Source organism: Oncorhynchus keta, chromosome 27, assembly GCF_023373465.1.
Source record: "Oncorhynchus keta strain PuntledgeMale-10-30-2019 chromosome 27, Oket_V2, whole genome shotgun sequence".
In the NCBI taxonomy this organism is placed as follows: domain Eukaryota; kingdom Metazoa; phylum Chordata; class Actinopteri; order Salmoniformes; family Salmonidae; genus Oncorhynchus; species Oncorhynchus keta.
This window is the reverse complement of record NC_068447.1, coordinates 33,773,461-33,789,168: the sequence shown is the minus strand read 5'-3', so window position 1 is coordinate 33,789,168 and position 15,708 is coordinate 33,773,461. Positions and strand designations below refer to the sequence as shown.

General features: G+C 43.4%; 1 protein-coding gene across 2 annotated transcripts in view; it reads left to right on the top strand.

Annotated features, from left to right (window-relative positions):
• LOC118359828 (UHRF1-binding protein 1-like) overlaps positions 1 to 15,708 on the top strand; it is a 46,129-nt gene that overhangs the window by 21,952 nt on the left and 8,469 nt on the right. For both annotated transcript variants that reach the window (XM_035738634.2, XM_035738633.2), the window contains exons 3-13: positions 965 to 1,003; positions 1,198 to 1,289; positions 1,461 to 1,650; positions 4,813 to 4,953; positions 5,155 to 5,325; positions 5,524 to 5,707; positions 10,636 to 10,722; positions 11,692 to 11,862; positions 12,992 to 13,140; positions 14,887 to 15,028; positions 15,231 to 15,424. In XM_035738634.2, the coding sequence (XP_035594527.1) occupies positions 965 to 1,003; positions 1,198 to 1,289; positions 1,461 to 1,650; positions 4,813 to 4,953; positions 5,155 to 5,325; positions 5,524 to 5,707; positions 10,636 to 10,722; positions 11,692 to 11,862; positions 12,992 to 13,140; positions 14,887 to 15,028; positions 15,231 to 15,424 (1,560 nt within the window). The remainder of the gene's footprint in view (positions 1 to 964; positions 1,004 to 1,197; positions 1,290 to 1,460; positions 1,651 to 4,812; positions 4,954 to 5,154; positions 5,326 to 5,523; positions 5,708 to 10,635; positions 10,723 to 11,691; positions 11,863 to 12,991; positions 13,141 to 14,886; positions 15,029 to 15,230; positions 15,425 to 15,708) is intronic.

Below are 15,708 nucleotides of genomic sequence, written 5' to 3'. Positions count from 1 at the left end.
CCAACATTGTAGTTTCTTTCAGCAGGATTGAGACGATGGGACAGGAAGGCACTGGGATGAAGCTTCTGGTCCTGGGCAGATTGCTGGGACAGGATAGCCCCCACTCCAACATCTGAAGCATCAACTTCCACCACAAATTGACGCGAGGGCTCCGGATGGATGAGGATAGGTGCTGTTGTGAACCGATGCTTCAGGTCCACAAAGGCTTTGTCGGCAGGTGGAGACACACATATATCATTGCATGCGTGACAGAAGAGCACAATATGTACAAAAAATATTTTTACCATGCTGGTGACACTCCTCAGCTCGGAAAAAAAAACTATAAGAATGATGGTGGGGCGGCCAGTGGCACTGTATCCCCCTACTGCGGATTCAATCTTTAAGGTCATAATTTGCGGGCCAAAGGAAGATTAACGTGAAAGCAGTAAAGCACTGCCAGGCAAAACCTATGGTGAGCGGTTTGACAAGACCATGTTATTGTGGTTTCACCATGTAGCCTTTAGCTCCATCAATGAAAGCCACAGAGGGCATAAGCTACCCATGCTCCCTGGTAGCAGTCCAGAGATAAGCAGCACTGTTGTCTGATAACACTGAGATCAGTGCACATGTCTCTAGACCCACTGTTATCTCAAGATAACAGAGTGAGAAACAGCGTGGAAGAACACAAAAGGTCAGAGGCTAGCAACAGCACCGCCCACAGCCCTGAATAGATCAGCCTGTTTAGGGAGATGTGGACTAGATCCGAGGAGATGAGCTCTGTGTGGGTTGCCTCTGTAGGGCCCTGGTGTCCCTTTTATCTTCTGTATTACTAGTTCGAAGCCAGTCTAGGTCAGATATTAGTCTGTAAGGAGAGGTCTTACTTGTGTTTCTTGGTGAAAGCTCTCTTTTGCACAAACATTCCAGTAGAACAGTGCTGAGGAAAGTGTTTGTGCATGACTGGTCCCTGCTGTTTTGTCTCCCTTAGATACAGTGGACAAAGTTGAAGACCAGCCCTATTTGCCTGGTATGAATTCTGCCCTTTGTTCTATTTCCTCCATGAGTTTGTTGACTTTCCTCTTTTTCTTTCTCTCGCTCTCCATCTGTCCCTCTCCCTTTCTTTCTCTTGTAACAGATTGTATTGGTTTCATGTTGTTATACTGCTATCAGGGTGTGGCCTCAGGCTATAGCCTACAATGTTGACCCATGGTATCCTTGCAGTTCCTGGACAAAGTAGAAGTGGAGATGAGAACGTGTGAGGAGCCCCGCACCCCAAATGGCCCCTCCCCTATTGCCATCACTGCTGGCCAGAGGTACGCCTTATCTGTTCTCTGTTTGGAACCTTTTGAGGGATTTTACTGTTTATGCTCTTTACCAGTGAAAGGATAGGTACATAGTTATCTGCAATTGTTCATATGTTGTTAGTAATAATGTGATAAAGTCTACATTCTCATCAAATGTTCTATTCCTATGTCTTTCTGCAGTGAGTATGGCTTTGCTGAGAAGGTGGTGGAGGGTATGTCAGTCATCATCAACTCTATCACCATCAAGGTGCAGTCCCGTGCCTTCCACGCCTCCTTCGAGCTCTGGCAGCTCCAGGGTAACAGTCTCAACCCCAAATGGCAGAAGACTGACCTCCGCTACACCCGCATCACGGACCCAAAAAGAGGAGAGGTACGCTCATATGATTGAATTAACACGGTTATATTGCATCTATGTAAATACCCCCCCCCCTGTGTTCACCTTCCTTCCTGTCAAGCCACAGTATATATTGTACAGCATGTCCAGATTACATGATACCGAGGAAGAAACCTAGAGAGGAACCAGGCTATGTGGGGTGGCCAGTCCTCTTCTGGCTGTGCCGGGTGGAGATTATAACAGAACATGGCCAAGATGTTCATATGTTCATAAATGACCAGCATGGTCGAATAATAATAAGGCAGAACAGTTGAAACTGGAGCAGCAGCACGGCCAGGTGGACTGGGGACAGCAAGGAGTCATCATGTCAGGTAGTCCTGGGGCATGGTCCAAGGGCTCAGGTCCTCCGAGAGAGAGAAAGAAAGAGAGAAGGAGAGAATAAGAGAACGCACACTTAGATTCACACAGGACACCGAATAGGACAGGAGAAGTACTCCAGATATAACAGACTGACCCTAGCCCCCCGACACATAAACTACTGCAGCATAAATACTGGAGGCTGAGACAGGAGGGATCAGGAGACACTGTGGCCCCATCCGAGGACAACCCCGGACAGGGCCAAACAGGAAGGATATAACCCCACCCACTTTGCCAAAGCACAGCTCCCACACCACAGTTAGTACAACATGTCCAGGTTACATGGTACAGCATGTCCAGGTTACATGGTACAGCATGTCCAGGTTACATGGTACAGCATGTCCAGGTTACATGGTACAGCATGTCCAGGTCACGTGGTACAGTTAGTACAGCATGTCCAGGTTACATGGTACAGTTAGTACAGCATGTCCAGGTTACATGGTACAGTTAGTACAGCATGTCCAGGTTACATGGTACAGTTAGTACAGCATGTCCAGGTTACATGGTACAGTTAGTACAGCATGTCCAGGTTACATGGTACAGCATGTCCAGGTTACATGGTACAGTTAGTACAGCATGTCCAGGTTACATGATACAGTTAATACAGCATGTCCAGGTTACATGATACAGTTTGTACAGCATGTCCAGGTTACACGGTACAGCATGTCCAGGTTACATGGTACAGTTAGTACAGCATGTCCAGGTTACATGGTACAGTTAGTATAGCATGTCCAGGTTACATGGTACAGTTGGTACAGCATGTCCAGGTTACATGGTACAGCATGTCCAGGTTACATGATACAGTTAGTACAGCATGTCTAGGTTACATGGTACAGCATGTCCAGGTTACATGGTACAGTTAGTACAGCATGTCCAGGTTACATGATACAGTTAATACAGCATGTCCAGGTTACATGATACAGTTAGTACAGCATGTCCAGGTTACATGGTACAGCATGTCCAGGTTACATGGTACAGTTAGTACAGCATGTCCAGGTTACATGATACAGTTAATACAGCATGTCCAGGTTACATGATACAGTTAATACAGCATGTCCAGGTTACATGATACAGTTTGTACAGCATGTCCAGGTTACATGATACAGTTTGTACAGCATGTCCAGGTTACACGGTACAGCATGTCCAGGTTACATGGTACAGTTAGTACAGCATGTCCAGGTTACATGGTACAGTTAGTATAGCATGTCCAGGTTACATGGTACAGTTGGTACAGCATGTCCAGGTTACATGGTACAGCATGTCCAGGTTACATGATACAGTTAGTACAGCATGTCTAGGTTACATGGTACAGCATGTCCAGGTTACATGGTACAGTTAGTACAGCATGTCCAGGTTACATGATACAGTTAATACAGCATGTCCAGGTTACATGATACAGTTAGTACAGCATGTCCAGGTTACATGGTACAGCATGTCCAGGTTACATGGTACAGTTAGTACAGCATGTCCAGGTTACATGATACAGTTAATACAGCATGTCCAGGTTACATGATACAGTTAATACAGCATGTCCAGGTTACATGATACAGTTTGTACAGCATGTCCAGGTTACACGGTACAGCATGTCCAGGTTACATGGTACAGTTAGTATAGCATGTCCAGGTTACATGGTACAGTTGGTACAGCATTCCAGGTTACATGATACAGTTAGTACAGCATGTCTAGGTTACATGGTACAGCATGTCCAGGTTACATGGTACAGTTAGTACAGCATGTCCAGGTTACATGGTACAGTTTGTACAGCATGTCCAGGATACACGGTACAGCATGTCCAGGTTACATGGTACAGTTAGTACAGCATGTCCAGGTTACATGGTACAGTTGGTACAGCATGTCCAGGTTACATGGTACAGTTAGTACAGCATGTCCAGGTTACATGGTACAGTTAGTACAGCATGTCCAGGTGACATGGTACAGCATGTCCAGGTTACATGGTACAGTTAGTAGAGCATGTCCAGGTTACATGGTACAGCATGTCCAGGTTACATGATACAGTTAGTACAGCATGTCCAGGTTACATGGTACAGTTAGTACAGCATGTCCAGGTTACACGGTCAGTTGGTACAGCATGTCCAGGTTACATGGTACAGCATGTCCAGGTTACATGGTACAGCATGTCCAGGTTACATGGTACAGCATGTCCAGGTCACGTGGTACAGTTAGTACAGCATGTCCAGGTTACATGGTACAGTTAGTACAGCATGTCCAGGTTACATGGTACAGTTAGTACAGCATGTCCAGGTTACATGGTACAGTTAGTACAGCATGTCCAGGTTACATGGTACAGTTAGTACAGCATGTCCAGGTTACATGGTACAGCATGTCCAGGTTACACAGTACAGTTAGCACAGCATGTCCAGGTTACATGGTACAGTTAGTACAGCATGTCCAGGTTACATGGTACAGCATGTCCAGGTTACACGGTACAGTTAGTACAGCATATCTAGGTTACATGGTACAGTTAGTACAGCATGTCCAGGTTACACAATACAGTTAGTATATCATGACCAGGTTACACAATACAGTTAGTATATCATGACCAGGTTACACGGTACAGTTAGATTTTTTTGCCCCTCTAAATGAGATCCAGTAACCAAGTTATCAGGAAATGCATATGCGTAAGCCTCAGAGATGACCTCTTTTACATGGTCTCCCTGTTTGTCTCGTAAAGACAAAGATTGTTTGGCCAGTTTACTTCAGGCTCCTCCTACACACTGGTTCCCTAATATGTATATTGTGTCTGTCTGTCCAACCTCCCAGGTGTTGACGTTTAAGGAGATCAACTGGCAGAGTCTGCGTATCGAGGCTGATGCCATAGAGAGTGAGGACCAGGACCTGAACAGTACCCCACTACGCCTCATCACCAACCAGGGACGCATCCGCATTGCCTTGAAGCGCAGGGTAAGACTGGGCCATGGGGGTGGGGTTTTCTTGATGTGACTTTTCCCCAACAACTTCCCCATGTTACAGTTTCTCAAATGCAACCGTTCTCATGGTGTATCATACGTAAATAAACAAACAACATTGTGTCATTGACTAAGCAGTAAAATGATTGTCTTATGACGACTAACCAGGTTTCTCCTCTCTTTAATCATACCCCAGCTGAAGGACTGTAATGTGCTGGCCTCTAAGCTACTCTTCATCCTGGATGACCTGCTGTGGGTGCTGACGGACTCTCAGCTCAAAGCTGTCATCCACTACGCCAAGTCCCTGAGCGAGGCTATGGAGAAGTCTGCCCAGCAGAGGAAGACCATGGCCGCAAAGTCCCTACAGGTACCATCCTTCTGCCTTCCTCTTATGTGATAGAAACAGTACAGAGTCTGCAGCCCACACTTATATTGTACTGCAGTTCAAGTCTAACTATATTACTGAACTGCTGTCTATCTACTCACTCAAACATTTTGTGTAGATATTATAATAGCCTGTGTACTAATTGCAGTCATATTGTTGATATTATTCTCTCCGTGTTAGACTGCACCACCTTCCCCTGGTATACACACTCTATGGACAAACCCTCCACCCTCTCCCAGTGGTGGAGTCCCCAGTACCCTGGACCAGTACTTTGATCAACACGATGTCAAAGAGTCCTCCTACCACACCTTCATCTCTCGTCTAGACCTGCACATATGCAACGACAGTTCCTCAGCAGACCCCGGTTAGTCCCACAGACACCCCAAAGATATGTCATGCACAGAATTAGACTATAACCTATGCCCCTCAAACTCATCTCTGGACCTTGAAGCCAGTTCTACTGTGTGTTTTCATTGTTGCCCTCTAATCAGGGACTGATTTAGAACTGGGACACCAGGTGGGTGCAATTAATTATCAGGTAGAACAGAAAACCAGCAGGCTCCAGACCTCGTAGGTTAAGAGTTGAATAGCCCTGACCTATGACCTTTGTAGCTTTTCTGCCTGAAGTGATCTTATCTCTCATTTCTGGTTGTCTTTAATTTAGCCAATCAGTGGGTGAAAACATGCTTTGGTAATGAAATTGCATTCCCTATTGTTATAAAATAAAAATGTGATGCTGCTTCTCGCAGCGACTTTTGAGGATTTTACATGCTGGTGTGGTCAAATCAAACTTTATTTGTCACATGCGCTTACTACAAGTGTAGACTTTACCGTGAAATGCTTACTTACAAGCCCTTAACCAACACTGCAGTTCAAGAAGAAGAAAATATTTACCAAGTAGACTAAAATAAAGTAATAATAAAAAGTAACACAATAAGAATAACAATAACGAGGCTATATACAGGGGACACTGGTACTGAGTCAGTATGCGGGGGTACAGGCTAGTTGAGGTAATCTGTACATGTAGGTGGGGGCGAAGTGACTATGCATAGGTAACAAACAAACAGCGAGTCGCAGCAGTGTACAAAAGGGAGGGGGGTCAATGTAAATTGTCTGGTGGCGATTTAATGAATTGTTCAGCAGTCTTACGGCTTAGCGGTGGAAGCTGTTGAGAAGCCTTTTGATCCTAGACTTGGCACTCGGGTACTGGTGGTCTTTTGCAAAGTTGTTTCCACGGGTGGCAAAAAGCTAAATTAACATGACACAAGCTGAATTAAATGCAAAAGGCTTTGAAAATAAACAGCTTGCAGTACGTTCAGTGCGCCGCTGACATTTCAGAGATACGCTCGTTTTTAAGAGATATCTATATAGGGAAAGCGTATACTAAAATATTAAAATACTACATTTCATTTCTCTAAATCAATAACGGTCTTACCTCTATATTCTTTTATGTCTTCCGGATTGGATAAGATGATGAAACGGTGAGCCTGTCAGTTTGCCTTATTTCTCTCACAGCATCCAGCCTAGCTGCCCTTATCCAGATTGTTGACCACTTTTTTTTCTCTGGCCTCCATTGATTTAGTCACCCTAATATTGGCCATCCTGCTAGGGTAAAAAAAACTCCAATAACCTTTGAACAGATTATGATAGAGCAGGGATTCCCAAACTTTTTTGGCCCACGACCCCAACCATGTGAAAATAATTATGTAATTAACAGCCAATGTTAACTTTTTTATTTGGTGCTATTGCAGTCAATTAAAAAAAATCTTAACAGTATTTTTGATTGTCTTCTCAACTCACCATCGCATACTTTTAATGTGGGGCTGTATGACAGTCGATTGCAAATAAGGCTGATATAATGTCTCTTATCTCACCACCACTAATGAGATGGGTGTGCTTGATGCATGTTGCGTCAGAGCTTCTCAAAATCAGGGGGTGTGGTTGACAGTGTGCACCTCCTTTATGCTGTCACATCCAACCTGGATCGATATTTGGTTTTAATGCAGACGAGAGCACTGAATCCAGTTTCACACAGATCTGAGCTGGCGAAGGGTAGCCTACCATGAGTTTTATGGTGTTTTCAAGACAACTGGGAACTCAAAAAATACGAGATCAAATCATGACGTCAGTGATCTTCAGGTCGGAAAGTCCGAGCTCCAGAAAGAGGCCTGAGTTCCCGAGATGGAATTCAGAGTTGGATGACTGTTGAAAAATATTTTTCCCAGTCGGAGCTTGTTTCTTTCAAAGTTCAGTTGTCTTGAACGCGCTGAAGTCGGAAGTCAGAGATTTCAGAATTCCCTGTTGTTTTGAATGCGGCATTAATGTGCAGAGGGAGACGGCAGGGTATTCTCTTTGAGTCAGGAACCAAAACTCCTCCGTAGTAACCCGTGAATGCGTTGTTTGCAGCATTCGGTCACATCACAGCTCGACCAGCTGTTCGATTTCACTTACCGGCATGTCAACTGAGCCAGGATCACAGTCAAACGGATTGGGTAGTAGGTCCCAAAGTGTTCTTCCAAGCGTTGGATGTGAGCAGTCACCACTTGTTTGGGACACTCACTGATGCTGTTTTCTGTTATTTTCTTTTCAATACAGAAAGTCAACCAAGTCTGTATTTTTTACATCCTTTGTGAATGACAACAGTTCCTCTCTCAATGTGAAAAATGTTTCCAACACTCTCCCTGGATAACCACTAAGCCTCGGTTTGAAATAGGAGACACATTCATAACTAGAGTGCAGAGGCCTGCCCGCCGTCCCGGCATAGAGCATCATCTGTGCAAAAGCCCACCATTCGACCCCATATGGAATCTGTTTTTCGTCAATATAGCCACGCAGCACACTGAACATCCCCTATGCCGTTTCATGCTCGGGAATCGTAAGACAGAACATTATGTCCTCATGAATAGCTTCCCCCAACATGTATAGCAAACAAAAGTCAACGCATGGGCATCTCTGCCCTCACAGCTGATGGCCCCACATGCTTCAAGATGGCCACCATTGTTCCTGTACCCAAGAAAGCTAAGGTAACTGAACTAAATTACGATCTCCCTGTAGCACTCACTTCTGTCATCATGAAGTGCTTTGAGAGACTAGTCAAGGATCATATCACCTCTACCTTACCTCAACCTTACCCTACCTCTACTAGACCCACTTCAGTTTGCTTACTGCCCCAATAGATCCAAAAACGATGCCATCGCACTGCACAATGCCCTATCCTATCTGGACTAGAGGAATACCTATGTAAGAATGCTGTTGATTGACTATAGCTCGGCATTTAACACCATAGTACCATCCAAGCACATCATCAGTACTCCCTGTTCAACCATGATTGCGTGGCCACGCACGCCTCAACTCAATCAAGTTTGCAGACGACACAACAGTAGTAGGCTTGATTACTCACAATGACGAGACAGCCTACAGGGTGGAGGCTCTGGGAGTGTGGTGCCAGGAAAATGACCTCTCACTCAACGTCAACAAAACAAAGGGGATGATCGTAGACTTCAGGAAACAGCAGAGGGAGCAACCCCCTATCCACATCGACGGAACCACAGTGGAGGTGGAAAGCTTCAAGTTTCTACACATCACTGACAAACTGAAATGGTCCAACCACAAATACAGTGTGGCGAAGAAGGCGCAACAGCGCCTCTTCAACCTCAGGAGGCTGAAGAAATTTGTCGAGGCACCTAATTTTGGAGAAATGTCCTCTGGTCTGACGAAATAAAAATAGAACTGTTTGGCCATAATGACCATCGCTATGTTTGGAGGAAAAAGGGGGAGGCTTGCAAGCCGAAGAACACAATCCCAACCGCGAAGCACGGGGGTGGCAGCATCATGTTGTGGGGGTGTTTTGCTGCAGGAAGGACTGGTGTACTTCACAAAATTGATGGCATCATGAGGGAGGAAATGATGTGGATATATTGAAGCAACAGCTCAAGACATTGGTCAGGAAGTTAAAGCTTGGTCGCAAATGGGTCTTCCAAATGGACAATGACCCCAAGAATACTTCCGAAGTAGTGGCAAAATTGCTTAAGGACAACAAAGTCAAGGTATTGGAGTGGGCATCACAAAGCCCTGACTTCAACCCCATAGAAAATGTGTGGGCAGAACTGAAAAAGCGTGTGCGAGCAAGGAGGCCTACTCAGTTACACCAGCTCTGTCAGGAGGAATGGGCCAAAATTCAACCAACTTATTGTGGGAAGCTTATGGAAGGCTACCTGAAACATTTGACCCAAGATAAACAATTATAAGGCAATGCTACCAAATACTAATTGAGTATATGTAACTTCTGACCCACTGGGAATGTGATGAAAGAAATAAAAGCTGAAATAAATCACTCTCTACTATTATTCTGACATTTCACATTCTTAAAATAAAGTGATTATCCTAACTGACCTAAAACAGGGAATTTTTACTGGGATTAAATGTCAGGACTTAAATGTATTTGGCTAAGGTGTATGTAAATGCACTATTGTAAAGTGACTGTTCTACTGGATGTCATAAGGTGAACGCACCAATTTGTAAGTCGCTCTGGATAAGAGCGTCTGCTAAATGACTTAAATGTAAATTTAAAATGTAAACTTCCAACTTCAACTGTACATAGACTTTAAATCACTGAACACTAGTCACTTTAATAATGTTTACATATTTTGCATTTCTCATCTCATATGTATATACTATATTCTATTCTACGGTGTCTTAGTTTATTCCGCTCTGACATTGCTCGTCCATATATTTATATATTCTTAATTCCATTCCTTACTTAGATTTATGTGTGTTGTTGTGAAATGGTTAGATATGACTTGTTAAATATTACTGCACTGTACTGTTGGAGCTTCAAACACAAGCATTTCTCCACTCCCACAATAACATCTGCTAAACATGTGTATGTGACTGATACATTTTGATTTGATTTGATCAACGTTTTTGTAATAATGTATAGCGGGCATAGCCATTCACTGTGGGAATGATTCAAGTGCAACGGTCAGGTGCGGCCTTTTCCCATGATCTAAGGGGCTCTCTCGTTTAATTTCATCTTTTAGATTTTAAGAATTTTAATTTAGATTTTTAAGGTTAACCACATTACAATGATTTTGAGATACAAAGATGAGATGTTTATATATTTTTATTCTTCGGGATTTTGAAAATTCTCCCACGATCCCAGTTTTTGGTTTTCTTAGAGGAGTATTTACACAAAAATCCACCCTCCAATTATGGTCTTGATGATGAAAGTTTGTTGTCAGAGTTGTCAGAGTTGAACAAAGCTTTTGACCTCTGACTTCTCATGTCACACAGATGAGCCTCCTCCTCCATGCCCCCATGGTGCAATGCAGCTGACCTTCCGCAAGCTTGGTTTTGACTACTACCCCATCCACAGGCCTGGTGAGTGTCGTTCCCCCGATCGGTCAAGAGACTTGTGCTACTATTTGTTATAATTAGAGCTCACATTTATTCACTGCTGTCCACCACATTCTTTGTTAGTGCTCCCACTGAAATATCAACCTACATTCAGACTTCTAGTAAACCTCCTCTCCATTAATTCATGCGAACTAATAGCTTTTTGTACATAGTCCCCCCATTTTAAGGGACCAAAAGTATTGGGACAAATTCACTTATGTGTATTAAAGTAGTCAAAAGTTAAGTATTAATACTCATATTCATAGCACACAATGACTGCATCAATCTAGTGACTCATACATTTGTTGGAAACATTTGCTATTTGTTTTGGTTATAATCCTGAATGAATCGTGAATAATGATGAGTGAAAAAGTTAGACGCACACATATACACCCCCCCCAACAAAAAAATGCTAACCTACCCTGTTATCGTAATTTTGAGAGTTTAGCATGTCTTGGGTGTATGATATTTGTGCGTCTAATTCAGGCTTATCCGTAATCATTGTAACATGATTCCGAGTATATGAAACCTCAACCTTCTATTAAGCCTCCTCTCCATTCATTCATGCAAACTAATAGCCTGGATGGCGAAGGATGCCCATTGCTATTATTCTCAGTGGAATTATTTGACTGTAGAATGTGGAGCACCTCAATTCCTTCTCGAACTCTCCAAATCACTTCATCAGAACTCCTGGTCTGTTACACAATTATGGAAAACACATTTTAAGGGGGATTGGTTTGCTTGAGCAAGCATGCTAAATCCCAGATCAAATAGTAAAAAAAAAAGCTTTGGAAAAAAAAAACTTTAAGTTGATGTATATAACTGGGATGTTATATACAGGTGAATATATTTTTATTAGGGTGAGGGATGGAATCTTTTCAACAATAACCCTGGTGATGCAGTGAACCCTATTGTATAACCTTAATGTATGACTTTGTATGATATGACCTGCAGGTGATGGCTGTCGGCATTGGGAGCGTCACTGTGGGGCGATGGATGCCCGGGCCCAGTGGGCTGGCATACTACTGCAGGAGTTCCAGAGGAGGGTGGAAGCATCAGGGATCCCTGGGCCAGACTCTAAGGTCCCCAACCAGGCCAAGGACTTCCCTGCCAAGAGGACCCAAGGTGAGACTTACTACAACACATTGCCAGGTCCTCTTACTGTAGTAGGAATCTACAAAAGTATGTGGACACCCTTCAAATTAGTGGATTCGGCTATTTCGGCCACACCTGTTGCTGACCGGTGTATAAAATCGACCACATAGCCATGCAATCTCCATAGATAAACATTGGCAGTAGAATGGCTTTACTGAAGAGCTCAGTGACTTTCAACGTGGCACTGTCATAGGATGCCACCTTTCCAACAAGTCAATTGGTCACATTTCTGCCCTGCTAGAGCTGCCCCGGTCAACTGTCAACTGTAAGTGTTGTTATTGTGAAGTAGAAACATCTAGGAGCAACAATGGCTCAGCCGTGACATGGTAGGCCACATAAGCTCACAGAACGGGACCCCAAGTGCTGATACATGTAGGGCATAAAATTGTCTGTCCTCGGTTGCAACACTCACTACAGAGTTCCAAACTGCCTCTGGAAGCAAATTTGGGTTTGGCGGATGCCAGAAGAACGCTACCTGTCCGAATGCATAGTGCCAACCGTAAAGTTTGGTGGAGGAGGTATAATGGTCTGGGGCTGTTTGTTATGGTTCGGGCAAGGGCCCCTTAGTTACAGCGAAGGGAAATCTTAACGCTACAGCATACAATGACATTCTAGATAATTCTGCTCTTCCAACTTTGTGGCAACAGTTTGGGGAAGGCCCTTTTCTATTTCAGCATGAAAAGTCCATACAGAAATGGTTTCTCAAGATCGGTGTGGAAGAACTTGACTGGCCTACAAAGAGCCCTGACCTCAACTCCATCGAACACCTTTGGGATGAATTGGAACGCCGACTGCGAGCCAGGCCTAATCGCCAAATATCAGTGCCCGACCTCACTAATGTTCTTGTGGCTGAATGAAAGCAAGTCCCTGCAGCAATGTTCCAACATCTAGTGGAAAGCCTTCCCGGAAGAGTGGCGGCTGTTATAGCAGCACAGGGGGGGGACCAACTCCATATTAATGCCCATGATTTTGGAATGAGATGCTCAACGAGCAAGTGCCTACATGCTTTTGGTAATGTAGTGTACCGAGTGATGATAATAAATTGTTATTTTCAAGTCACAGATACTGACGCTAAAAGCTTGACTTATGATATACACAGATGGACAACCCAACCCCAAGGCCAGCCCTCCTGAAAGGGAGCAGATCTCCAAGAGGACCTCGATAGCACAACCTCTCCCGTTGAACCCTCTTAAGAGGCTCCGCTCCAGCTGTGTGGTGGTACGAATGGATGACCTGGATATACATCAGGTGAGACAGGACTACCTATGTACATCTCTCCGTTAGGCTTCCTCTGACATTGTTTTCTGTAATGGTGGCAGTCAAAGTATGCTATTCATTCTAAAAGGCTATCAATGGCAAGGACAGAAGACATGGAATGCAGCTGGTTGCACAGAATCAAGACATGTTGAAGACAGGAAAGTCATGTGAAGAAAATGAAATACTCTCTATGCACTATTACATTAATTCCTAACCTGGCAATGTAGTCTTAGTTATATCATAGTAAGAGGGGAAACCCTTTTCTCCTCACCACGCTCGAGTGCCCTAAAGCTTGTCAGCTGTGATGTAGAAAAACCCCTGCCAACACAAATAGAGCTAAGCAGTTCCTACTTTTACAGCCATAGAGGAAATCAGATATAATATGCAGCAAGCCATGATAAGGGGTATTTTGGGCTTGAGTTGGTGGTAATTCCCCTTTTCTCTGTAAATAATCAAAAATGTAAGACCTTTTGTAGTTTCATTTCACGAGATGGGATATGCAGTGAGCGCCAGAGGTATTGGGACAGTGACAGTGTTTTGTTGTTTTGGCTCTGTACTCCAGCACTTTGGATTTGAAAGGATACACTGACTGAGGTTAAAGTGCAGACTGCCAGCTTTAATTTAAGGGTTTACTATTTTCATCCATATCGGGTGAACCGTTTAATAATTACAGCACTTTTTGTACATAGTCCTCCCATTTTAGGGGACCAAAAGTATTGAGACAAATTCACATATGTGTATTAAAGTAGTTTCTATACACTTCTACATTAATGTGGATGTCACCATGGTTACGGATAATCCTGAATGAATCGTGAATAATGATGAGGGTGAAAGTTACAGACCCATAAATGTCATACCCCCAAAAATGCTAACCTCCCCTGTTATTGTAATGGTGAGAGATTAGCATGTCTTAGAGGTATGCTAACCTCCCCTGTTATTGTAATGGTGAAAGGTTAGCATGTCTTAGAGGTATGCTAACCTCCCCTGTTATTGTAATGGTGAAAGGTTAGCAAGTCTTAGAGGTATGCTAACCTCCCCTGTTATTGTAATGGTGAAAAGTTAGCATGTATTGGGAGTATGATATTTCTACGTCTAACTTTCTCACTCATCATTATTCACGATTCATTCAGGATTATCCGTAATCATGGTGGCATCTACAATAATGTAGAAGTGTTAAGAAACATATTATATTCTTATTTACAATAAAAGTGAATGAAATGACAAAATAAATTATTTATCATTAATTTCTATTGGGCACAATAAATAAAACACACAACCAAAACATACAGCAAATGCATCCAACAAATTTGTAGTCACAAGCTTGATATAATCATTGCATGCTATGAATACGGGATCAAATACTTAACTTTTGACTACTTTAATACACACAAGTGAATTTGTCCCAATACTTCTGGTCCCCTAAAATGGGAGGACTATGTACAAAAAGTGCTGTCATTTCTAAACGGGGAAAATACCCTCAAATTAAAGCTGACAGTCTGCACTTTAACCTCATAGTCATTGTATAATTTCATCCACAGAGCCAAAACAACAACAAAATTGTCACTGTCCCAATATATTTGGAGCTTACTGTAGTTAATACTGCATTAAGTTCCTTTTACACTACTTTCACTCTGACCGTCAGAAAACTCATCATTACTTTAAAGTTTTTGTGTGAGAAAAGCACTTCAGAAATCAAATTCACATGAATCATTATTACCATTCCTTACCCTCACACAGGTGTCTACAGGGGGATGCCACAGCAAGAAGACCCCGTCCTTAATATCCTGTAACCGCAAGGCCCTGAACCTAGCAGACAATATACCAGCCATCCACCTGCAATTCACAGAGTATTACTTCCCTGACAACCCCGGTTTGCCTGGTATGAGCTAACCATACACTGTTGTGTGTGTTTCTTGCAAACTGCTATTTAGTCATTATCCTAGTAAATGATTCAAACTGTAGTTTCTTGCTGATCCTCCAATTCAATATTCAGTTCTCTTCTGGTGAAAGAAACAAACCATTAGAATATTATCTTACAACTGAAAATATGTCCCCCTCTCCACCCCCCTCTCCTTCCCCAGTACCCAATACTAACCTATATGCCCAACTGAACGGCCTACAGCTGTGCCTGGACCCAGCCAGTCTGCTGTGGGTCAACCTGTTCTCTAGGGGCCTGCTGCGTACCCTGGAGCAGGTCAAAGCCTTCTACCACCTCCATGACAGCAGCAAGGCAGAGGAGCACATGGACATCCACATGGACGCAGCTCAGATCAAGGTGAGACTGGTTGAATAAACCCAGACCAAGCTGTCAGAATAGAGTTGCATCATTGCAGTCAGTGTCCCTTTTGGCAGCAGAGTATTACAGCTCATTACACAACTTTAGGTCATTTCAAGTGTTTCTAGTGTTGTTCAACCTTCTAGATGTTTGCCCTTAGGGACTTTTGTGTAGAAACACTGTTCTTTTTGGTAATGGGTATGCAGTTTTGTAATGCTTCTGGCTTTCGTCTCCAGTTTTCTCTGCAATGAAATGGAAAGGGCCCATTTTAAACTTTGATGTTG